Source organism: Ursus americanus, chromosome 26 (assembly GCF_024610735.1).
Source record: "Ursus americanus isolate L20-20 chromosome 26, mUrsAme1.1.p, whole genome shotgun sequence".
Taxonomy (NCBI): domain Eukaryota; kingdom Metazoa; phylum Chordata; class Mammalia; order Carnivora; family Ursidae; genus Ursus; species Ursus americanus.
Genome location: NC_142152.1, coordinates 5,278,637 through 5,297,709, shown reverse-complemented (window position 1 = coordinate 5,297,709; position 19,073 = coordinate 5,278,637). Strand labels below are relative to the sequence as shown.

General features: G+C 35.4%; 2 protein-coding genes across 9 annotated transcripts in view; one reads left to right on the top strand and one right to left on the bottom strand.

Annotated features, from left to right (window-relative positions):
• STYX (serine/threonine/tyrosine interacting protein) overlaps window positions 1-6,548 on the top strand; it is a 44,124-nt gene extending 37,576 nt beyond the window's left edge. For both annotated transcript variants that reach the window (XM_045810410.2, XM_045810409.2), the window contains one exon: window positions 402-6,548. In XM_045810410.2, the coding sequence (XP_045666366.1) occupies window positions 402-475 (74 nt within the window). In that variant the 3' untranslated portion in view covers window positions 476-6,548. The remainder of the gene's footprint in view (window positions 1-401) is intronic.
• On the bottom strand, window positions 5,786-19,041 carry GNPNAT1 (glucosamine-phosphate N-acetyltransferase 1). Of its 7 annotated transcripts, none has more exons than XM_045810463.2 (7): window positions 18,823-19,040; window positions 14,928-15,109; window positions 13,303-13,470; window positions 11,753-11,815; window positions 9,966-10,093; window positions 8,747-8,808; window positions 5,786-7,022 (listed from the first exon to the last, which is right to left on the bottom strand). In XM_045810463.2, exons 3-7 carry the CDS (start codon window positions 13,454-13,456, stop codon window positions 6,875-6,877), a joined length of 555 nt encoding a protein of 184 aa, XP_045666419.1. In that variant the 5' UTR covers window positions 13,457-13,470; window positions 14,928-15,109; window positions 18,823-19,040; the 3' UTR covers window positions 5,786-6,874. The 7 variants fall into 7 exon arrangements, with proteins under 7 accessions (XP_045666419.1, XP_087712097.1, XP_087712096.1 ...); XM_087855971.1 differs by having other exon boundaries at window positions 14,928-15,012; XM_087855970.1 differs by having other exon boundaries at window positions 18,878-19,038.
• Between the last annotated feature and the right edge of the window lie 32 nt (window positions 19,042-19,073).

Sequence of the window (19,073 nt, the reverse complement as noted above, 5' to 3'; positions counted from 1 at the left end):
TACAAAATAAAATTGTACAAATATAAAATTACTCTCTTCAATTTCATGTTCCACATCGTAGGTTTATGGTAGCTAAAGAACAGACTTGGTAACCAAACATTTAGGTACCATTATCTCTTTAACAGTTCTGTTTTCAAACTGTTTTAAAAATGATTGTTATTTGTAATACCTAAGACATAGTTAATTCTCAAGAGGGGAAATGTATCCTGTCATGAAGATAAAAGTTGTTTGGTAATTTATAACAAAAGAATTTACTAACATTTTACTAAAAATTCAGTCATGGAATTCTCATAGTGCATATACATAGTAATGGTTTATGAAAATAAAGTTTTACTAGCTCTAACATTCTGACAAATGAGTTTAAGTTCCCATTATATGTTATATTTGTGCAATAATTTTAGGCAGTTTGAAGAGAACACATGAAGAAGAAGATGATTTTGGAAACATGCAAGTGGCGACTGCACAGAATGGCTGACTCGAGCAACATTAGAGAGGATGTGAATTTCTATTTGGGAAGGAGAAAATACTAGAGACAATAATAATGTAAAATGGTAAAAACACAAGCTGTTTTTTTTTTTTTTTTAAATTATATGTTGCTTCCAGGCGTGTTTCTCTGCAACTTGTTAAGCAACATTTTAAGAAGATGTTGGACTTCTGCAATAGATGGCACTGATGGTTTTACTCCTTTCTTCTTTTTCTTTTCTTTTTTTTTTTTTTTTTACACGTTACAGTTTTATTATAAACCAAGAATTTTGGACTTGCAAAGAGGTATTATTGCAATAATGCACTTTTCATACTTGAAATTTATTTGTATGATATAAAGTTATTACTTTAAACAAAATGCAAGTTAGGGGGGATTTGTTTATAAAATCTGGGTAATTTATAACAAGAGAATTTCCTAAAGTTTGCTAAAAATTCATTTTGTGTTCTATATATTACATTTTAAAAATAATTTTACAGTTCACTTTTATGATGGAACCTCTTATGGAAACATTAACAAATGCAGGAATCTGCCACATTTCTGTTTTAGTGTAATTCAGTAGCTTCATTACCCTTTTATTTTTTAAAACTTAATACCTTATTAATAACCTTTGAATCATGACATTAGCTAACTCTTCTTTAACATGATCCAAGTATTGCTTCCATTTCTATTATCTTCCTAATTTGTTTATTCCGTAGAAAAAAAAGTTTCATGAACAAAGGAAGATGTTTTGCTTGGTAATACCAGTTACTAAAAAACAAGGAGTTTTAGACTTTCGAGTCACTTTCCTTTTTTCCTTAAAAGCCAAATGTTGTGTTTGTTCTTTTTAAGAATTGTTCAGCCCATTTTTTCTTTGTCCAAAATAGCTAAGTAGAATAACCAATGTAGCACTATTTTTTTTTCTAAGTGAAGCCCAAAAAAGAAAAGTGCCTTGCATCAATAAAAAAATTTAAAAAATAAATCTTCACGACCTTTAAATTAGTATGTAGAGCAGTACAAAGTTTTTAACATTTTTCTGTAATTTCTTTTTAACTATAAATTAGTTAAAATAGTCTGAGGTTTAAAGAAACCTCAGTAAATTATTTGGAATATGGAACATTTACTCCTTCATTTTATGTTGTCTTAATGATTCTGTGAAGTTCTTCTGGCTCAGCAGCTTTTCTTTGAAGATGCATTTATTGGGGAAAGTGGTTTGTGGGAAACTTCACTGTATTTAAAATTAGTGTTTTAATTCTAAAGTTGAGTTAATCCAAATTTCCCCCATAATTTGCATTAGCAAAGTCACTTTATGGATCCTTAATTCTCCATATTTTTATTTATACATCTAAAGATTGTTCCAAGAAAAACATTTTTGCTATTTTAAGTATGCCATGAGGAAGGAGAGGAGTGTTTTTAACTTTTTATAGTTAATTTAGGGTAGCACAAACAAAACTCCTTTATATCTCACTTTTCTCAGTCCTCTCTTGAGGTGCTTTACTGATGGGAATGATTTCCATACGTTCCCTTGGTACCAATAGGTACTATGCAAGGTTACCCATTACACCAAGTTACTTCTTTGCTTTCCTCCCTGCAATGTAATATAATACAGTAAGAGCTTTTTTTATCCAGCATAACAGGAATGGAAATTAAAACTGCTTTATTAATTGTTAATTCCTGTTGACCCAGATGGTATTGCTCTTCTGATTCCCTTCCCCTATTTTACTACCCCGAAAACAGCCTATTATTAATCCCGTTGTGGTCTTGTATTCTGTTGTGTGATGAGGTCATTTGGTGTGGTAGTCTAGTGGAGTCAAGATTTGCATTGTATTCAGAAATTCCACTTGGCAAAGTGCCAGATAACACAGCTTTCCTGTATATAGATCCCTATACTGGTCCGCAAAGATCTCTCTTGCAGTCTGATAATCTATGATGCTTCTTCATTTGGCAGAAACTCTGCTTAAAAGAATCTTCATTATAGTACATTTAGGTTTTAAAATGAGGCAGTTAAGATTTTTAAAATTAGTTTCTTAAACATATATATCCTCTCTAGTAATTGGGCCCAAAATACAGATTTAGTCATTTATTAATTTAAAGCTGGTAATTTTTCACTTTTTCTAACCACTGTAATTTTTATGTTGTCACTAAAGTGCCTGCCCAGCACTGTATATTGAAGACTGTCTCTTGGACACTAGGAATAGGGACTATCATCTTCTTGAGTACAGTACTAATAGGGACAAAACATGAAGTTTATTCTTTCTTTCATGTAAGAACACCCCAAGTCACCCCAAGTTTGTTTTACCTTGGATCCATTCTTCCATCTAACGTTCAACCAGTTCTGGTAGCTCTTCTAGTCTTTCTTCTATTTGGTTCCATTTCTGGAATTCCTTTATTTCTACAGATGTTTTGTGATAGTTACCTATAGTAACATTTAACCAATCATGATTTATTTTCTAAAATGTTTGAATAATGTATGAGTGATATAGCACCCAATTTTAAATATGTAATCTGGGCAAGGATTTAAACTGAAATTGCAGCAAAACAGGAAAACTGCTTTATTGTCCCACTTTTAAAGTATGAAACAAATATTGAAAATATTCAAACTGGAATGGCAGTATTCTTACCTTCTAATTTTCGTTAATTAGTTCATGTTAATTTCTTACCCATTAGGTGTTTAAACGGCAGTTACCTTTATTTGTCTCTACTCTGTGGTGGAAATGTTAAACCGGGATAGCTTCTGCTACCAACTCTCAACTGTTTAACTTTTAAAGCAGAATATTTGTTTTGGAGGGGAGTTTGTGCTTCATCTGAGTTTAGAAGTAATGTCAGAAAATGTTAAGCATGTCCTTTTTAAGAAAATATAAGGTTTCTAATTGTCTTATTACCATGGTAATTCAAGTGAATTAGAAGTATTTAACTGCAATCTTGAATTATAAAGTTGGGATGCATATATATATGTGTATGTATGTGTGTATATATATATACACACATACATACATATCAGGATCTCAACTTGATGTAAAGTAAATGAGCAGTTACCTGGCGGATTTTTTTAATAACTGGTTTAATCCATAATTCCATAACAAACTTAGCTTCACTTCAGTATTTACTTTATCTTTGTCCATTCAACAATGCTCCAATATGGAAACGATAGGAAATAGCTGAGAATTACTAAAAGATTTTATTTTATTTTTATTGATTAGAAAGTTTCTAGGATCTTTGAATGCTGGATTTTTTTGTCTTACCCATCCATGGCAGCTAAAAAAAAAATCAAAATATTCAGGTTTACATGTTAGCTCTCTCATAGGGAGTTGCCATACCTCACAGTTCAAAGTGTATTCTATAGATCAGTAACATTATACTGACATGTAATTGCAATTTACTATGCAGCAAAAATGATTCAAGAAAAATAACCTACAGTGTCTATTTACCTTTGTATAGGCAATTGCTTAAGTCACTCTGCTTTTAACATTTGTACTTGGATAAAATGCTTATGTATGTATAGGAATGTCACAGTGCAAGATGCTGCTAGCCCTAGCCCAGGCACAAAGTATTAAAATTATTTTGTGAAGACTGGTGGTTGTATTAAAACTGTTGTGCCATTATACCTCAAAAAGATTGAAATGCTCGTTTATACTGCTTATGCCTCAGAACTTCTTTAGATTGTTGTCTTTTAGGTAATAAGTTTACTACCTCAGATTAAGAAGGATGAATGAACACTGAATGTTGAGAAGCACTTAAGAGTATCTTCGAAAACTTTGTGGACGCACACGCACACACACAAATTATGGTCAATAGTCCAGGCAAGGCCTGAATTTTAGCTCAAGAATATTTCTAAGGATTCGTTGAACAGATTTGGAGTTGGAAGTGAGGGAATTGTGTCTGAAGGAAAAGGTATATAGGTCATCCACATTTTTTCTACCCATTAAAAAAAAAAAACTTCTTTTCACAGTACCATCTTCTCTGTCAGCCTACCTACATACTATTTTTCATCAAATCCAAGATGCTATCACTACACTGTTATTTTACATACCACTAAAAGGCAAAATATTGAATAAACTGTGGCAAGTTATTGATCATAAAATGCATCCTGATTTCCAAAATATTAGTGCATCTTAGCATCAGGGAAATATATACAAAACATGTGAGGCATGATAAAAATCACAGCTGTCACTTCATTTCAAAAGCAAATAGTGAAATGTTTTATGCAGCTTTTTCTGTACTCAAGTCTATTCAATAGGGTTTAGAAAATTTTAAACAGGGGCACCTGAGTGGCTCAGTCGTTAAGCACCTGCCTTTGGCTCAGGGCATGGTCCCGGAGTCCTGGGATTGAGTCCCGCATGGGGCTCCCTGCCCTCCTGGGAGGCTGCTTCTTCCTCTTCCCCTCCCCCTGCTTGTGTTCCCTCTCTCGCTGTCTCTCTCTGTCAAATAAATAAATAAAATCTTAAAAAAAAAAGAAAATTTTAAACATACTCTGGCTAACTAAAGCTAAATATAGATCACCATTTTGCTCAATGACACAATTTTCATTACTATACTTTGTAACTCTGTTTCCTGTAGGAAGGATTTAAGAGGCGACCTTAAGGACACTAAAGGGATTTATTTAAATACCAACCTTGTAGACAGTTTTACTTCAAGTTGTTTAGAAGTAAGAAAGATAAAGCATTTAATTTTGCTTTCTATTAGGCTTATTTTCTTAACATGGGTTTTAATTACCAGAATGTACCTAATAAAGCTACTGTCATGCTAAGGCTGTAGGACTCCTGAAAAAGGAAAACTAGCTGAAAAGGCAAAAGCAGGTTTGTTGCTTTCAATAGAGACAGATCATTTCATATGCATAAGTCGTTAGCGGGTAAGTAGTGCACCCTCTACTAATGAAGGGTTTTTGTTGTTTTAGAGAACCAACTTTAGGGGCACCTGGGTGGCACAGCGGTTAAGCGTCTGCCTTCGGCTCAGGGCGTGATCCCGGCATTATGGGATCAAGCCCCACATCAGGCTCCTCCGCTATGAGCCTGCTTCTTCCTCTCCCACTCCCCCTGCTTGTGTTCCCTCTCTCGCTGGCTGTCTCTATCTCTGTCGAATAAATAAATAAAATCTTTAAAAAAAAAAAAAAAAGAAAACCAACTTTAGCTTACTGCAAGGAGAGAAATCCTAAATCGAGTTGAGGTACGTGTGAATCAGAGGGATAAAAAGTGGTTGGTCTTTACCTTCCCAGTTAATTTTACAAAGAGTACACAAAAAACTGAACTTCTATGAACTTAGGATGTGACCTAATAGTTCAATAGAAGACTCAAGAAAAACAAAGACATTAGAATTCTAACAAAAGACTTCATCGTATGAACAGGTTTAATGTAACATGGAATGCAAAAGATTAGAACCATTAATAAAATATCAAATTCTTCAACTTAAAAAAATAATTAAAATAAATAAAATCAAAACAAGATAGTGACCAGAATAATAGTACCATGACAATCACAGTAAATAGAAAAGCTTCCATCAGCATTTTAAGGATGTAACAAATGCAGTATGATACGTATTTAAATATTCCACTCAATTCTGTCATTTATTTATCATAAAAATGTTAGAAGAAAGGCTTCAGACATCAATGAAAAGATGAGAAATCAGGTTAGAAATATGTAATATACCAAGATTTGTTAATTCACTGTTAAAAAGTACCTTATATCTGCTCTTAGGTATTTTAAACAAATGCATAATTATATTTCACATATAAGACAGGTGGTACCTTATCTGCATAAGAATTATGTAAACTTTTAGATGTACGCTTAAATTGCTTTACTTTGAATCTTGTCGCATGTTATAATTTTCATTTGTACTTTAAAAGGCTGACCAGGTTGTTTACCAGTAGAGTATTAGGATCAACAAATGTTGGACTGCACTACATTTACTTATATCTTATCCAATTTCACATGATAATATGGTGTATCCACATGATAATATGGTGTATCCACATGATAATATGGTTTTGGTGTTTCTTTGAAACAAAAATATTGATTTTATGAATGGGGTAACAGCCTTATTCATGGTATGCTTTTTTTTTTTTTAATGAGCCGTACAGATAGCAGACGCATAACTCCTTACTACTTATACTCTAACTACAAAGAAATGAAGCCAAACTTTAGAAAAATACAATGCAAGAAAAGATTCAAGTTAAAAATATATTCCTTTGGTTAAAAATCATCCCCTTTATAATACTCATTTGTAATCTAAACTCACAGCATGTCCCACCAGCCCAAAGTAATCTTCTAAATATCATTATATTTGTTGTATTACAATGTTTTTTTTTCAATCCAGTATTTATGGAGGTCACTGGGTTGCAGCAACAAAGTATTTTAACTCTAGGAAGAGTATCGCCTTGTTGCATTAGCTCCGTTGACAAATGTCTTTCTTAAAAGATTTTTACTTTAGAAACCTCCGACACATGTAGTTTTCTTCAGATACTGTATATCCGAACTTTTTATAGAAACCAACATTTTGTGGTAGACATTCAAGGGTTATCTTATAACAGTTCAGTTTCTTGCTTAGCAAAGTAAGGGTTGATAATAACCTGAAATTCAGAAGGGGGGGAGCACAGAGCATTTGTTAATAAAAATGCATGTGAATAACTTAATATAAATGAATAAAAATTATATAAATAAAACATCAAGTTTATATTAGAAACAGGTTTAGAACATGACCTTTCTCACCCATTCATTTAACTATTCAGATTGTGAATGGAAAAGCATTTAATTCACCCGAAGCATTTTACTGTTTCAAATATACTTTATCTCATAATCTCTAGCCCATTAATAAACAGGACAATACTAAATTCACCTAAACCCTCCTTAGAAATAGGTTTAAAAAAATGTTAACACTAAAGACTGTCAATCTTTTAAAAAATATGGCCAAAATTGTAAATTTTTTCCCTAAATCTGTTCAAACTACTTAGGAACAGTCAACATTCCCACACGAAATGAGTAAATAATAGCTTTGTTCTTTATCATTTTAAAGCTAATATTTGTGAAAGCATATATCAGATTAACTCTGGATTGTTCCAATTAGTATGAAATAGAAACAAAGCAAAACAGGATACATTTTTAAAATCCTTAAAGAATCCAAAGCCAGTATAAGAACGTGATTCTAGGGGCACCTGGGTGTCTGCCTTCAGCACAGGTCATGATCTCAGGGTCCTGAGATGGAGCCCCGCTTTGGGTTCCCTGCTCAGCACGGAGTCTGCTCCTCCCTCTTGTGCTCTCTCAAATAAAAAAAAAAATCTTAAAAAAAAAAAAGATTCTAACTGCCTTAGGGAGGAAAAAACTAGAAAAGATCTACAAAAATTTGCCCAGAGGGTTTTCTCACGTTTGCATAGACTAAAAAGTATCATTTTGAAGACAGAACATCTTGGCTGAAGTTATGAAATTATAAACGATATGACAAAATTAAGTGGACTAGAACACCAGAAGCTGGTCTGTTTTGTTCACTGATATATCCCAAATACCCTGAATGATATCTGGAACATAGCAGGTACTTAATATTTATTGAGTGAATTCCTTAAAACTCAGAAGAGATGGTATTAAAAAGCAAGTTCTAGCTTATAAAATAGGCAATAAACCTATGAAACTTTATTTTAAAAGATTTAGATAAACGCATAGAGGATTGTACAGGAAAAGCTATTTTAGTATATGTTTCTAAAACTTATAAGACTGAGAACATCTCTTTTGTTTTTATATATGACTGGGAAACTGGGGTAAATCACTTGACTGAACCAAAAGTTCGTTTCCGCGGCGCCTGGGTGGCTCAGTCCTTAAGTGTCTGCCTTTAGCTCGGGGCGTGATCCCGGAGTCCTGGGATCGAGCCCCACATCAGGCTCCTCCGCTGGGAGCCTGCTTCTCCCTCTCCCGCTCCCCCTGCCTGTGTTCCCTCTCGCTGGCTGTCTCTCTCCCTCTCTCAAATAAATAAATAAAATCTTTAAAAATTAAAATAAATAAATAAAAATTTAAAAAAATAACAAAAGTTTGTTTCCTACTAGTAGGAGAATACTATTATTAAAAGATAATAAAAATGTTACAGGCTATAAAACAGTATAATTCCAATTTCTAAACTTCATGATTAAACATAAAAATACTTTGTTTCTTTATTAAATTTAGTTTAAGTTATAGAGTGAGCCTAATTAAGGACACCTAAAAAGAACTTCAAACAGGGAAACATTTTTTAACAAATATCTCAGCAAGAAACTATTAATGGAAAAAGAGAAAGTATCTACCCAGGGATACCTTGTTTCTGCCTACTTACAGTTTGCCAAGCTGCTTTCCTCTGCATTCATCACTAACAACAACATCTTCTACTCTTCCTCTCTGAAAATATTTACAATGTTTAAAGGACTAGGCATATAGTTTTGTTTTTAGCTAAATCAACAAGTGACGTAATTCATTGATAAATGTTTTATAAATGAACTTCAAAAACCAAAATGCAAGCTTCTTTTACTTATTATAGAGAAAATAATATAATGAGTCAGCTTATGGCCTAATCTTGTTTTGTCTGTATCTTAAATCCTCCCACCCCACTGTTTTAAAGATTTCAGAATCCACATCACCAAAATGTAATCTTGTCGTGTTCATACTACATCATCTTAGTCCTTGCTTAATAGCAATTTCTTTCAAACATCCAAATACAATTTATTTCTAATAAACCCCACCAAAATTCATACTTCACAGAATACATTCCAAGTGTTCCTATCTTATTTTCACCGGATTACCTATGTTCTCATGTGAGTCCTGAGGAGTGAATGGGCATTAGGAATGTCACAATTAGAGAACACAGTTGACCTTCAAACAACATGGATTTGAACTGCACAGGTCCACTTACGTGCAGATTTTTTGGATAAATAAAATACCCTAAATGTATTTTGCTTATGTAACATTTTCTTTTCTGTAGCTTATTTTATTATAAAAATGCCATATATAATATACAAAGTACATGTTAATCAACTGTTTATGTTGTTGGTAACGCTTCCAGTCAATAGTAGGCTACTAGTAGTTTTGGGAGTCAAGTTACACACAGATTTTTGACTGTAGGAAGTGGGGGGGGTGTCAGTGTCCTTAACTCCCATGTTGTTCAAGGGTCAATTATATAATATTCTGAATCCTTTAACTGGAAACTGATGAGAACTTCTATTAATCTATATACAAAGTATTGTTTTTTTTAATTGCATCATATATTCTAATCATTACTGCCAAATTTTATGATGCTGACTTGGTTTCTCTAGGACTGTACCAAATCTGACACCTTACAGAACAATTTTCAGCAAACAATTCAGATTATTAATACATTTTCTTCCTCCTAACTTCCATAACACAGTGGGAAAATGTTACAAATGTTACAAAACAAAATTTGCTCTCATTTTACAATAAAATGCAGTGAGCAAATAGATCTGCCTAATGGAAACTCAAAAGTCAGTTTTCCTAGAAAACACCTGTTTATTTTATTCATAAGCATTAATATGAACACATACCTTAGCACAGGAATGGATGAACTTATGCTCTATTATCAGAGTTGCTGTAGCAACAATTTGTCCTAAAGTCACATCTTCCACAACCGTAACATAATAGTCTCCAGATTTCTTCATGTGCTCAAAAGATTCTGTGGAAATTGAAAAAAGTGTTATGTGGTAGACGTTAAACTTTAGTAGGTGCCATAAAAATACTAGGATTAGCTTATTTCATTATTGAATATTTAAAACTATTTCATCACGGTAATTTACACTTTGTTTTTAAAGAAAATATTATTAGAAATGACCAAGTGCTTGAAACACCAGCAATCATTATCAATGGAAATATGGTCTACACATTTTTTTTTTTAAAGATTTTATTTATTTATTTGACAGAAATAGAGACAGCCAGCGAGAGAGGGAACACAAGCAAGGGGAGTGGGAGAGGAAGAAGCAGGCTCATAGCGCAAGAGCCTGATGTGGGGCTCGATCCCATAACGCCGGGATCACGCCCTGAGCCGAAGGCAGACGCTTAACCGCTGTGCCACCCAGGCGCCCCATGGTCTACACATTTTAAAAATCTGCTAGCAAAGTACAACTATTAACAGCTACTTCCAGATGAACAGCGCTTATAGTAAATTGTAGATGTTGCCACTTCTGTGACTAATGAAGACTGTTTTCGTATCTTCATTACTTTAAGTCAATTTCTTTAACCTTTACACTTGATATTTGAATAGAACAAAACTGCAAATTTTAGTAAGAATGTTTACATGGCTCCGTTCTGTAATTTTTAGTCATCCGGCTTCAAAATATTTTGACAAAGTAGTTTTCAGTTTTCCCTTTGTGATCTGAAGTGTTTAATGACTACATGACTTGCTGTTTTAGAAACAGAGCCCTTGGTTTTGCTTGTTTTGAAAACACCTTGTGAACTAGGTGAAAAATGTCTCTATTTCTAAGTAATCATCCCAAAGTCACATGGCAAATAGGAGCGAAGATGGAATACTTTCCCTCTCAAATTGATTTTTAGTACTTACATTGCCAAAATAATGGGTTTCTCATCTAATTCGATATGCATGCAAAGAGGAATTCAGGAATAAAAACTGAGCCTAATATTCTCACATATTGTTTATTTCCATGGTTTTGTTCTAGATAGGGTTCTGGAGGGGAAAGAAAGAAATTCAATGAAGGAAAACAATGAGGATCAGAAAATGGTGATCTTCATCTTGGGAGGGTTAGACAGAGTACAAAACAAAATTACCTAGTGAAGGAAATGAAGAAATTATAGAAAACAGGAGGACAGTGTTAGAGCACTGGATGGAATCAGGAAGGTTCTAGTCTTTTCCTTACCAATAACTACCTGTGCTCTTAAGTCATTAGACCTCTCTGGATTTCCATTCTCTCATATGTATAAAAAAGGGGGGCTGAACCATAAATTTGAAGATACCTGTTAACCTTAAAATTCAACATAATCAAATTTAAAACATAATATCTTACCCTTTTTTATTTGGTGATGAAATTTCCATGAATAACCTAACCACATGAAAAACACTACAATATAAAACAATGTCTAGAGCTGCCACCTCGCTACAGTAATTATCTAAAAGTCAGGTATTTTGTAAAACATGGTAATTACTACACTTGGATTCTACAACAGGTTAGCCACATTAAACATTTAAATAATAGCTAATTGTTATATGAATAATTTCCAGTTACTTGAACAAAAAAACACAAGTAGACACTGAATATAGCTTCAAATAAAAAATCTTGTTTCCCTTTATTTTTCATTCAGGAAAAGAGGCTGTAGTACTTACTCATAAATTGTTCAGGGTTGACGACTCCAGTCTCTGTCAGTTGACCTAGTACCTTAAAAAAACCTAGTTTGGAAAAACAGATTTCAAATCATGAGAAGACCAAATAAAAGATCAAAGAAGCAATGTGTGGAGCTCGTGGGATTATGGGTACTTGTGTTTCCAAAATTTTCTGTAATCATTTTAAAATTCATTTTATTATTTAAAAGGATTAAACTGAAACCTATTATTCTTTCTATAATCGCTACATAAAACAAAAGTAATAGGTTCTACCAATGTTTTTGCCTGCGTGAGATTTTTGGAATACTGCAGACCTTAATGACTCAATATTTATAAAACCAGCAGGTTTGTTTTTCAATGTAATTTTCACTAAATTTGATGCAGGGAATGCCAAATTTTCCCAGATACATGCTTTGGTGCAAGATTATATTATGGCCAAATATGATACTATTTTTAAAATAAAATATAAATCATATTGTTAAGACTACTTTTTAAAGATTCCTGATTAATTTCATTAGTGTTAAATTAATGTGAAGATTTTAGAACTTTGAGAATCTTAATTTCTACATACTCAGTAATTAGTTTGACCAAAATTAGTTTTAGATTTCTTAGCAAAAAGAAAACGAAAAAGTTGATTTTTTATTAAATTTAAAGAAATCACTTGGAGAATTTAGACATTAAAAAAACAAATATACGTAAACAAAACCTTTGCAACTTATCCAAGGCATATTATCTCCACCCTCATTCCCCATCCGGCTTCTTAGAGAAGATTTTTCCTTATGTGTCATTAGAGATGATAATTTTAGTTTTATGAAAAGTCTTTTTGGATTCTTAATTAGGAAGGAATGTTGTTATTCTTAAGTTATATGAAATATTTCACAATATACATGGTCTTAGCCATGATACATACATATTACAATTGTCTTGTCTCGGTCACTCTAAAAATTAAGTACAAAAGGGCTGCCTGGCTAGCTCAGTTGGTAGAGCGTGCAACCTGATTTTGGGGTTATGAGTTCGAGCCCCATATTGGGTGTAATGCTTACTTCAAAATAAATAAAATCTTAAAAAAAAAATTAAGTGCACAAAATAATTCAAAATCAAACATTATTTTTTAAAATTATCAGCACCATCATGTTTCTGGAGAAAACAGAATGTCAATTACAGCTGACCCCTGAATAACAGGTTTGAACTGTATAGTTCAAACTTACATCTGTAAACATCTGTAACATCTGTTACAATCTGTGAACTTAGTACACATTTTTTTTCAATAAATACATCACTGTAAATAAATTTTCTCTTATGATTTTAGTAACATTCTCTTTTCTCTAGCTTACTTTAAGAATACAGTATATAACACATATATCATATAGGTTAATCAGCTATTTCTGTTATTGGCAAGTCTTCCAGTCAACAGAAAGCTATTAGTTAAGTGTTGGGTGACTCAAAATCTATACACAGATTTTCAAATGCACAGGGGTCAGTGCTCCTAACCCCCATGTTGTCAGGGACCCAACTGTGTAATTCTAACCAGGATTTGTAAACTGAATCCCTACCTCTATTTAAGTCAGCAGTACAGAGGGGCCTCAAAACCAAACCTTCTCCAGGATGTGTTGGGGAAATGGCTGGAGAAAATGTAGCTGTATTCTGGCTCCAGTCCACTTCTTTGAGTAGACTTGGGTCAAACATAGGAGTTTCATCAGGTTTCATCTTCGCAGTAAGCTCTAAAACACAATTTTAAATGGTAAGGCATTTTAATATGGAATTAGGATCAGTGAGAAATTCTACTTCTTAATAAAAATTAACACACATGCAAGATACTTTATTCTATCCTGAATCTAACATAAATGCCACAACCACAGATAAATAGAAAACTCGCAGTGAACATCAGATAGTAAACAAGTGACTAACTTTATAAGTTTTAAACTTTAAAACCACATTTTCTAGCAAGTATTTTCAAACATTTTTCCTGGGGCACCTGGGTGGCTCAGTGGTTGAGTGACCGACTCTTGGTTTCTGCTTGGGTCATGATCTCAAGGGTCATGAGACCGAGCTAGTGTTGGGCTCTGCGCCAGGCGGAGTCTGCTGGAGATTCTCCCTCTCTCTGACCCTCCCCACGCTGACATGTGTGCTCTAAAATAAATAAACGAATAAAATCTTAAAAATAAAACATTTTTCCTATGGGTTGGTGCTAGCATAGCACTGTGAATAGCTGACTTTCCATGAGCTTTTACTTTTTTTTTCATTATTGGATTTTATTATTGGGCTAAGAAATTATTTGTGGGTGGTCTTACCACTAAGACTTATTGGGCATGGTACTTGTTTTTTTATATGAACCATGAACAGAAGATAATTGATGAACTGGCTTAAATTACTCTCTACATTCATTGTAATATTTGGTCTCAGCTATGACAGATTCATATTAAAGGTATCTGCTGGATTTTGTTTTCACACCAGATTTTCTAAAAATCTATAATGTAAGTTTCTCAGCTACATTTAGGCAGCTTAAGAATAGCCAGTGTTTTTCATGCTATTATAAAAGGATCAATTATGGTACTGTCCTCTTTTTTGAACACTCAGAAATGGACAGATTCTTACTAGGTATAGTAAAACAGACTAAATAATAGAAAGATAGAATAAAGCATAAAAATGGGGACAGCGGCATGTCTGTGGAACACAGAGTTGCTAGAACACGGTTTTCCTAACAACTGTTATGAGACTGTAAAGCAACCCCTACCTCATTTCTATCCCTTTACCCAGTTAAAGAAACTATTCTATTTGAGACTTGCTTCTAGCTCTTCTTTGAAACAAAGAATTTAAAGATATACATCTATAACATTACCATAAAACAAGGAAACAAACAGGAAAAATTAAAGTCCATTTAATGATTTTCCCAAAAACACCACCCCCATAATGTTCCCTATTTCCTAAGTCACAATATGCTTAAGGGCAATTATTGTTGACTTTTCCTCAAAGGTTGATTAAACTCCTGCCTGTGGAACCCGACACAACCATATAGGTAATCTGCACTGTAGTAGAGGTTTTGAGAAGGTAGCGCGGTATGATAATAGAAGTTCACATTTGTTCAGCACTTACGACTTGATCAGGCATTGTTCAAAGAACTTTACACATTACTAGTACATTCACTTCAATAATCTTATAGGATAGGGATGATTATTACCTCCATTTTAACAGATGAGGAAATGTAGGCAACACGTTAAGTAACCTGCCCAAGATCACAAAATTAGTGGAGCCAGGATTTAAACCTAAGATGAAAAAGAGCATGAGCTCTGGAGTCAAGCTGGTGTTCGGATGTCAAATGCGATTATGGCTAATGTCAACTCTGACGATCTGTTTCCTCATCTGTAAAATGGAGATGGAATTATCAGAAGGATGAAATGAATTATTATATACAGCACTTAACAGTGCCTGGCACACTGTAAGTGCTCAATGAGATGTATTTTAGTTAGCAGCTAATTAAAAATTCATGTTTATACATTTTTGTTAATATTTTTTATCTTTAATTCATGAGTCAGGCACTGTGCTGGGTACAAGGGATGCAAAAAGGATGACAGGTTACATGTTTATGTTAAACTGAAACATTCTTGGATAGGAAAGAAAGAATAAAAAAGCAATCATAGTTTATTATGTAGAATACCAAGGGGCCTTTTTTTCCCCCTCAAAAAGGACTCAAATATGTTATGCCATAAACACTATACCTGGTTCTAAGACTAATAAGGAAAGGAAATAAATTGTGATGATTAACAATCATTCATATGAAATTTCACAAGCTTTCAGTCTACTTGAAACAGATTTTTTATAGGTTAACTTTAATGCATGCATTTTACTGTTTGTCCCTGATAATTGGATCCCTGAGGCTTTTGGGTTTACTCTCATCTCAAGATGAGATGAGTAACATCATTGTAACAACATTGTTTTTTGGGTATGCAGATAAACAAGCTAAATATTTATTAACAAAGTAAAATGTATATATTAAATACAGAAGCTGGAGAGTGTTAAAAATTTAGTTCCTCGGGGCAACACACTCTTTAAACAGTTCAATGATCATTTTATTTAACATACAATTGTAACCATGAAGTTTAAAGAAAGCTCAAAGGGAATTTAGATGAACATTAGAACAATTTAAAGTTAACGATTACTTTTTCCTATAAAGCTGCCCAAGTTTTCGATAAAATATAGCCTAGAAAACACACAAAATACAGTTGTTAATTTCCAAGAGAGAAAGGGGAGAAGAGGTACACAGGAGAATTAGGATTACAACACCTTTAATTAATGAATTTTAAGTAGTAAATACTAATATTTTCCTGTGCTTTTCTTTAACCAGATGGTCCTATTGCATGAATGATCATAAAAATAAATAATACTGGCTAAAATTTATGGAGTGCTTTGTATTTGTTAACTCATAAAAATACAATGAAAGGTCTATCATTATTATCCCCATTTTACAGACCAGGAAGCAGGCACAGTAATTTGCTCAAGGTAACAGAGCCAATAAGGAACAGGATTCAAAACCAAGCAACAGAGCCAGCTTCAAGGGCACTGGACCTGCGCAGTTGCCCAGGGCCTCACACTTGGTTCTACTCTCCACTGCCACTGTCTTGAAATTCTTAATTTCTCAACAAAGAGCCCTCCATCTGCATTTTGCATGGGTTACCAGAGATGATGCAGCCATTCCTGCATGACTCCAGACTCCGCACTCTTGGTACTGAAGACGCACTAGCGAAGACGGATTCCCTACTTCATTATACCAGTTAACAATTGAGCCAAAAGCAACACTTATAAACTGTATTTGGAAAATAAGAGTATCAGATATGTCAAAGTACAATAAACAAGGCATTCTGAATTAGAAATAAGAATCCATAACCAGGCAATCAGAGATTAAAATCAAAATGTTTTTACAATCTATTTTACAAAACAAAGCCATATTTAAAGTTACTTTCCTTTATCTTACTCCATCCCCATTTAGTAAAATTCTGCTAGTGCCCAATTAATATGCTGAAAAAGTTAAAGCAGGATGTGATTTGATACCAAATTTCAAAAGATTTTAGAAAGGAATGAAATAGATAAATTTGGTTTACAAAAGAAGTGATATTTTAGCATCTTAAGGTGCCCACAGTACTGCAAAATAGTAAATTTCAGTAACCAGAACTGTTGTTTGAGGCTGAATCTCATCATGATCACTGGGGGTGACTGATTTTAAAAAAGTAAGCCCTAGGGGTGTCTGGGTGGCTCAACTGGTTAAGCATCTGCCTTCGGCTCAGGGTCCTGGGATGGAGCCCAGCATGGAGCACCAGGCTCCCTGCTGGGGGGGGGGGGAGTCTGCTTCTCCCACTCCCATTCCCCCTGCTTGTGCTCTGTCAAGTAAATAAAATCTTTAAAAAATAAAAATAAAAAATAAACCCTAACCCTCCCTAAATATTTCTCCAGAACTTTTCCAATTTAACTGCCAAGTCAGCATGCATTTACAAGGCCCATATGTGCCTAACAGCCCAATAAATGCCTAGTGAATGAATAACAAATGGTATAAGACTTACTTGAAGGTCACATTTCAGAAAATCCAAAAGAGGAAAGATTCCCAAATTGCCACAAGCGATATCACAAAAACCATACACCAAACTCATTTTTGCTAGGATCATCAGGTTTTCATTCAGTTGACTATACTTTGGACACAATTTCAACCATTTGGTTTCCCAGCTTTAGAGCACACTAAAATACAAATAGGGAGGAGGTGCTGCTAGAAGCAAGCAACTGAGAGCAACAAGTAACAGACACTGGGAATGAAGATTTTTAAAGTTGATATAAAAATTTTAAAAGCATAATCCAAGGCCAAGTCTAAGCTGCTTAACATACCTTGAGAGCCACGAGGCCATCACTACATTACTTCCGTACATGACGAACCGGGGAAAGTTTGCTGTTTGAGACTCTAGGGTTTGTCTACCTACATTTCGTAACAATTTCAGTGATAATTTGACTAAATTTTTAATCTAAAAAACACTTTATTCGCTGATGATTTTAACAGGCCTGGCCATATTCACTAAACTATGAAACTGTACTTCACTTGAGAATTTTAAAAAGTATTTTCTGATCGTTTATTTGATCCCTATAATCTGGCATTATTCCCAGACTACCGATCAGGGAACTGGAGCATATGGAGCCCCAAGGTAACACAGCAAATGAGTGAACTGGGACTAGAATCCTATCTTGTTTTCCCATTTTGAGCTCTAAAATACCATATTCAATAGACACCAATCTTTACATCATTGTACCAGGCAGGTAGCTCTAATTCTAAAAAATGTCCGCGAATTCTGCCTAAGTAGAACTGATGTAAATGATTCCTTGAGATCCATTCTAAGATTCGTTCATGAGTGTACAGCCTAACGAAACTAACTCCATAACCGCCCGTTCCAATTTTGTATGAAATTTTAAGAGTTCGGTTTACATAAACATCGGCTCCTCTTATAAGGGGAATCATAGCGCTCACTGTGTCTACGGGCGCAAACCCCGGGAAAAGAGACAAAGAATGTCCCTCCTTCCCGCAGTGAAAGCCCCAATTAGTCAGTGCGGGATGAGATCTTCGGAGCAGGAGCATGTCCTCAAGCGGCTCCCGACCGCCGCGGGGTGCACCTCGGAAAGGAAGGGGTGAAAGGGGGGTCGGGGCATTTGTGCCCGTTCAAAACCGATGGCGGCAGAGACTGAGCAACGGTCTCGATCCTCCACGCTGAAGCCTGCTGAGCGAAGAGTTAGTTTCCACCGCAGTCCCTGCTCCCGCACCCCTACGGCTGGACCACGGACCCTCATTCCTAAGCTCTCTCTGCTCCAGGCGCGTGTCCGCTCAACTTGCTCGGAACCGCGCTCTACAAGCACACGTGCACCCACCTGGCCAAGCCAAACGCGGAGCTCCCGGAACAGACACCTCCCACCCAGGCCTAGCCCGCCTCGCCCGGGGCAGCAGTCACCGTCACACCTGTTTGACAAATGTGAAGGCAGACCCACGACGGCCCCCAGGACACCCGGCGCGGCCCCGCTCTCGCTCCCCGGCCCCCAGCCTCCCTCACCCGTGGAGGCCTCGCGGTCGGAGCTCCTCTCCAGGCCCGTCGGGCTCTCACCCACCCGGGTACACGGTACCGGATCCGGATCCGGCTTCAGCGCCAGCCCCACCTCCTCCGCCACCTCCTGAGCCACGGTGGCCGTCGCGGCGGCCGCTGCGCGAGCCGCGACCAGGACGTGGCAGCGCCAACGCCTCCGCCCCACCCCGGGCCGCTGACGCAGGGCCGCGCGCAGGGGGCGGAGGCGCTCGGGGGCGAGG

What these genes read in the sequence shown, in the direction of transcription:
- GNPNAT1 (XM_045810463.2), bottom strand. Translation starts at nt 13,456, where the DNA reads ATGAAACCTGATGAAACTCCTATGTTTGACCCAAGTCTACTCAAAGAA. An exon ending in TACTGCTGACTTAAATAGAG is followed by an intron (nt 11,816 to 13,302) that starts GTAGGGATTCAG and finishes TTTCCAAACTAG; the next exon opens with GTTTTTTTAAGGTACTAGGT. An exon ending in TCATCCATTCCTGTGCTAAG is followed by an intron (nt 8,809 to 9,965) that starts GTATGTGTTCAT and finishes AAATATTTTCAG; the next exon opens with AGAGGAAGAGTAGAAGATGT.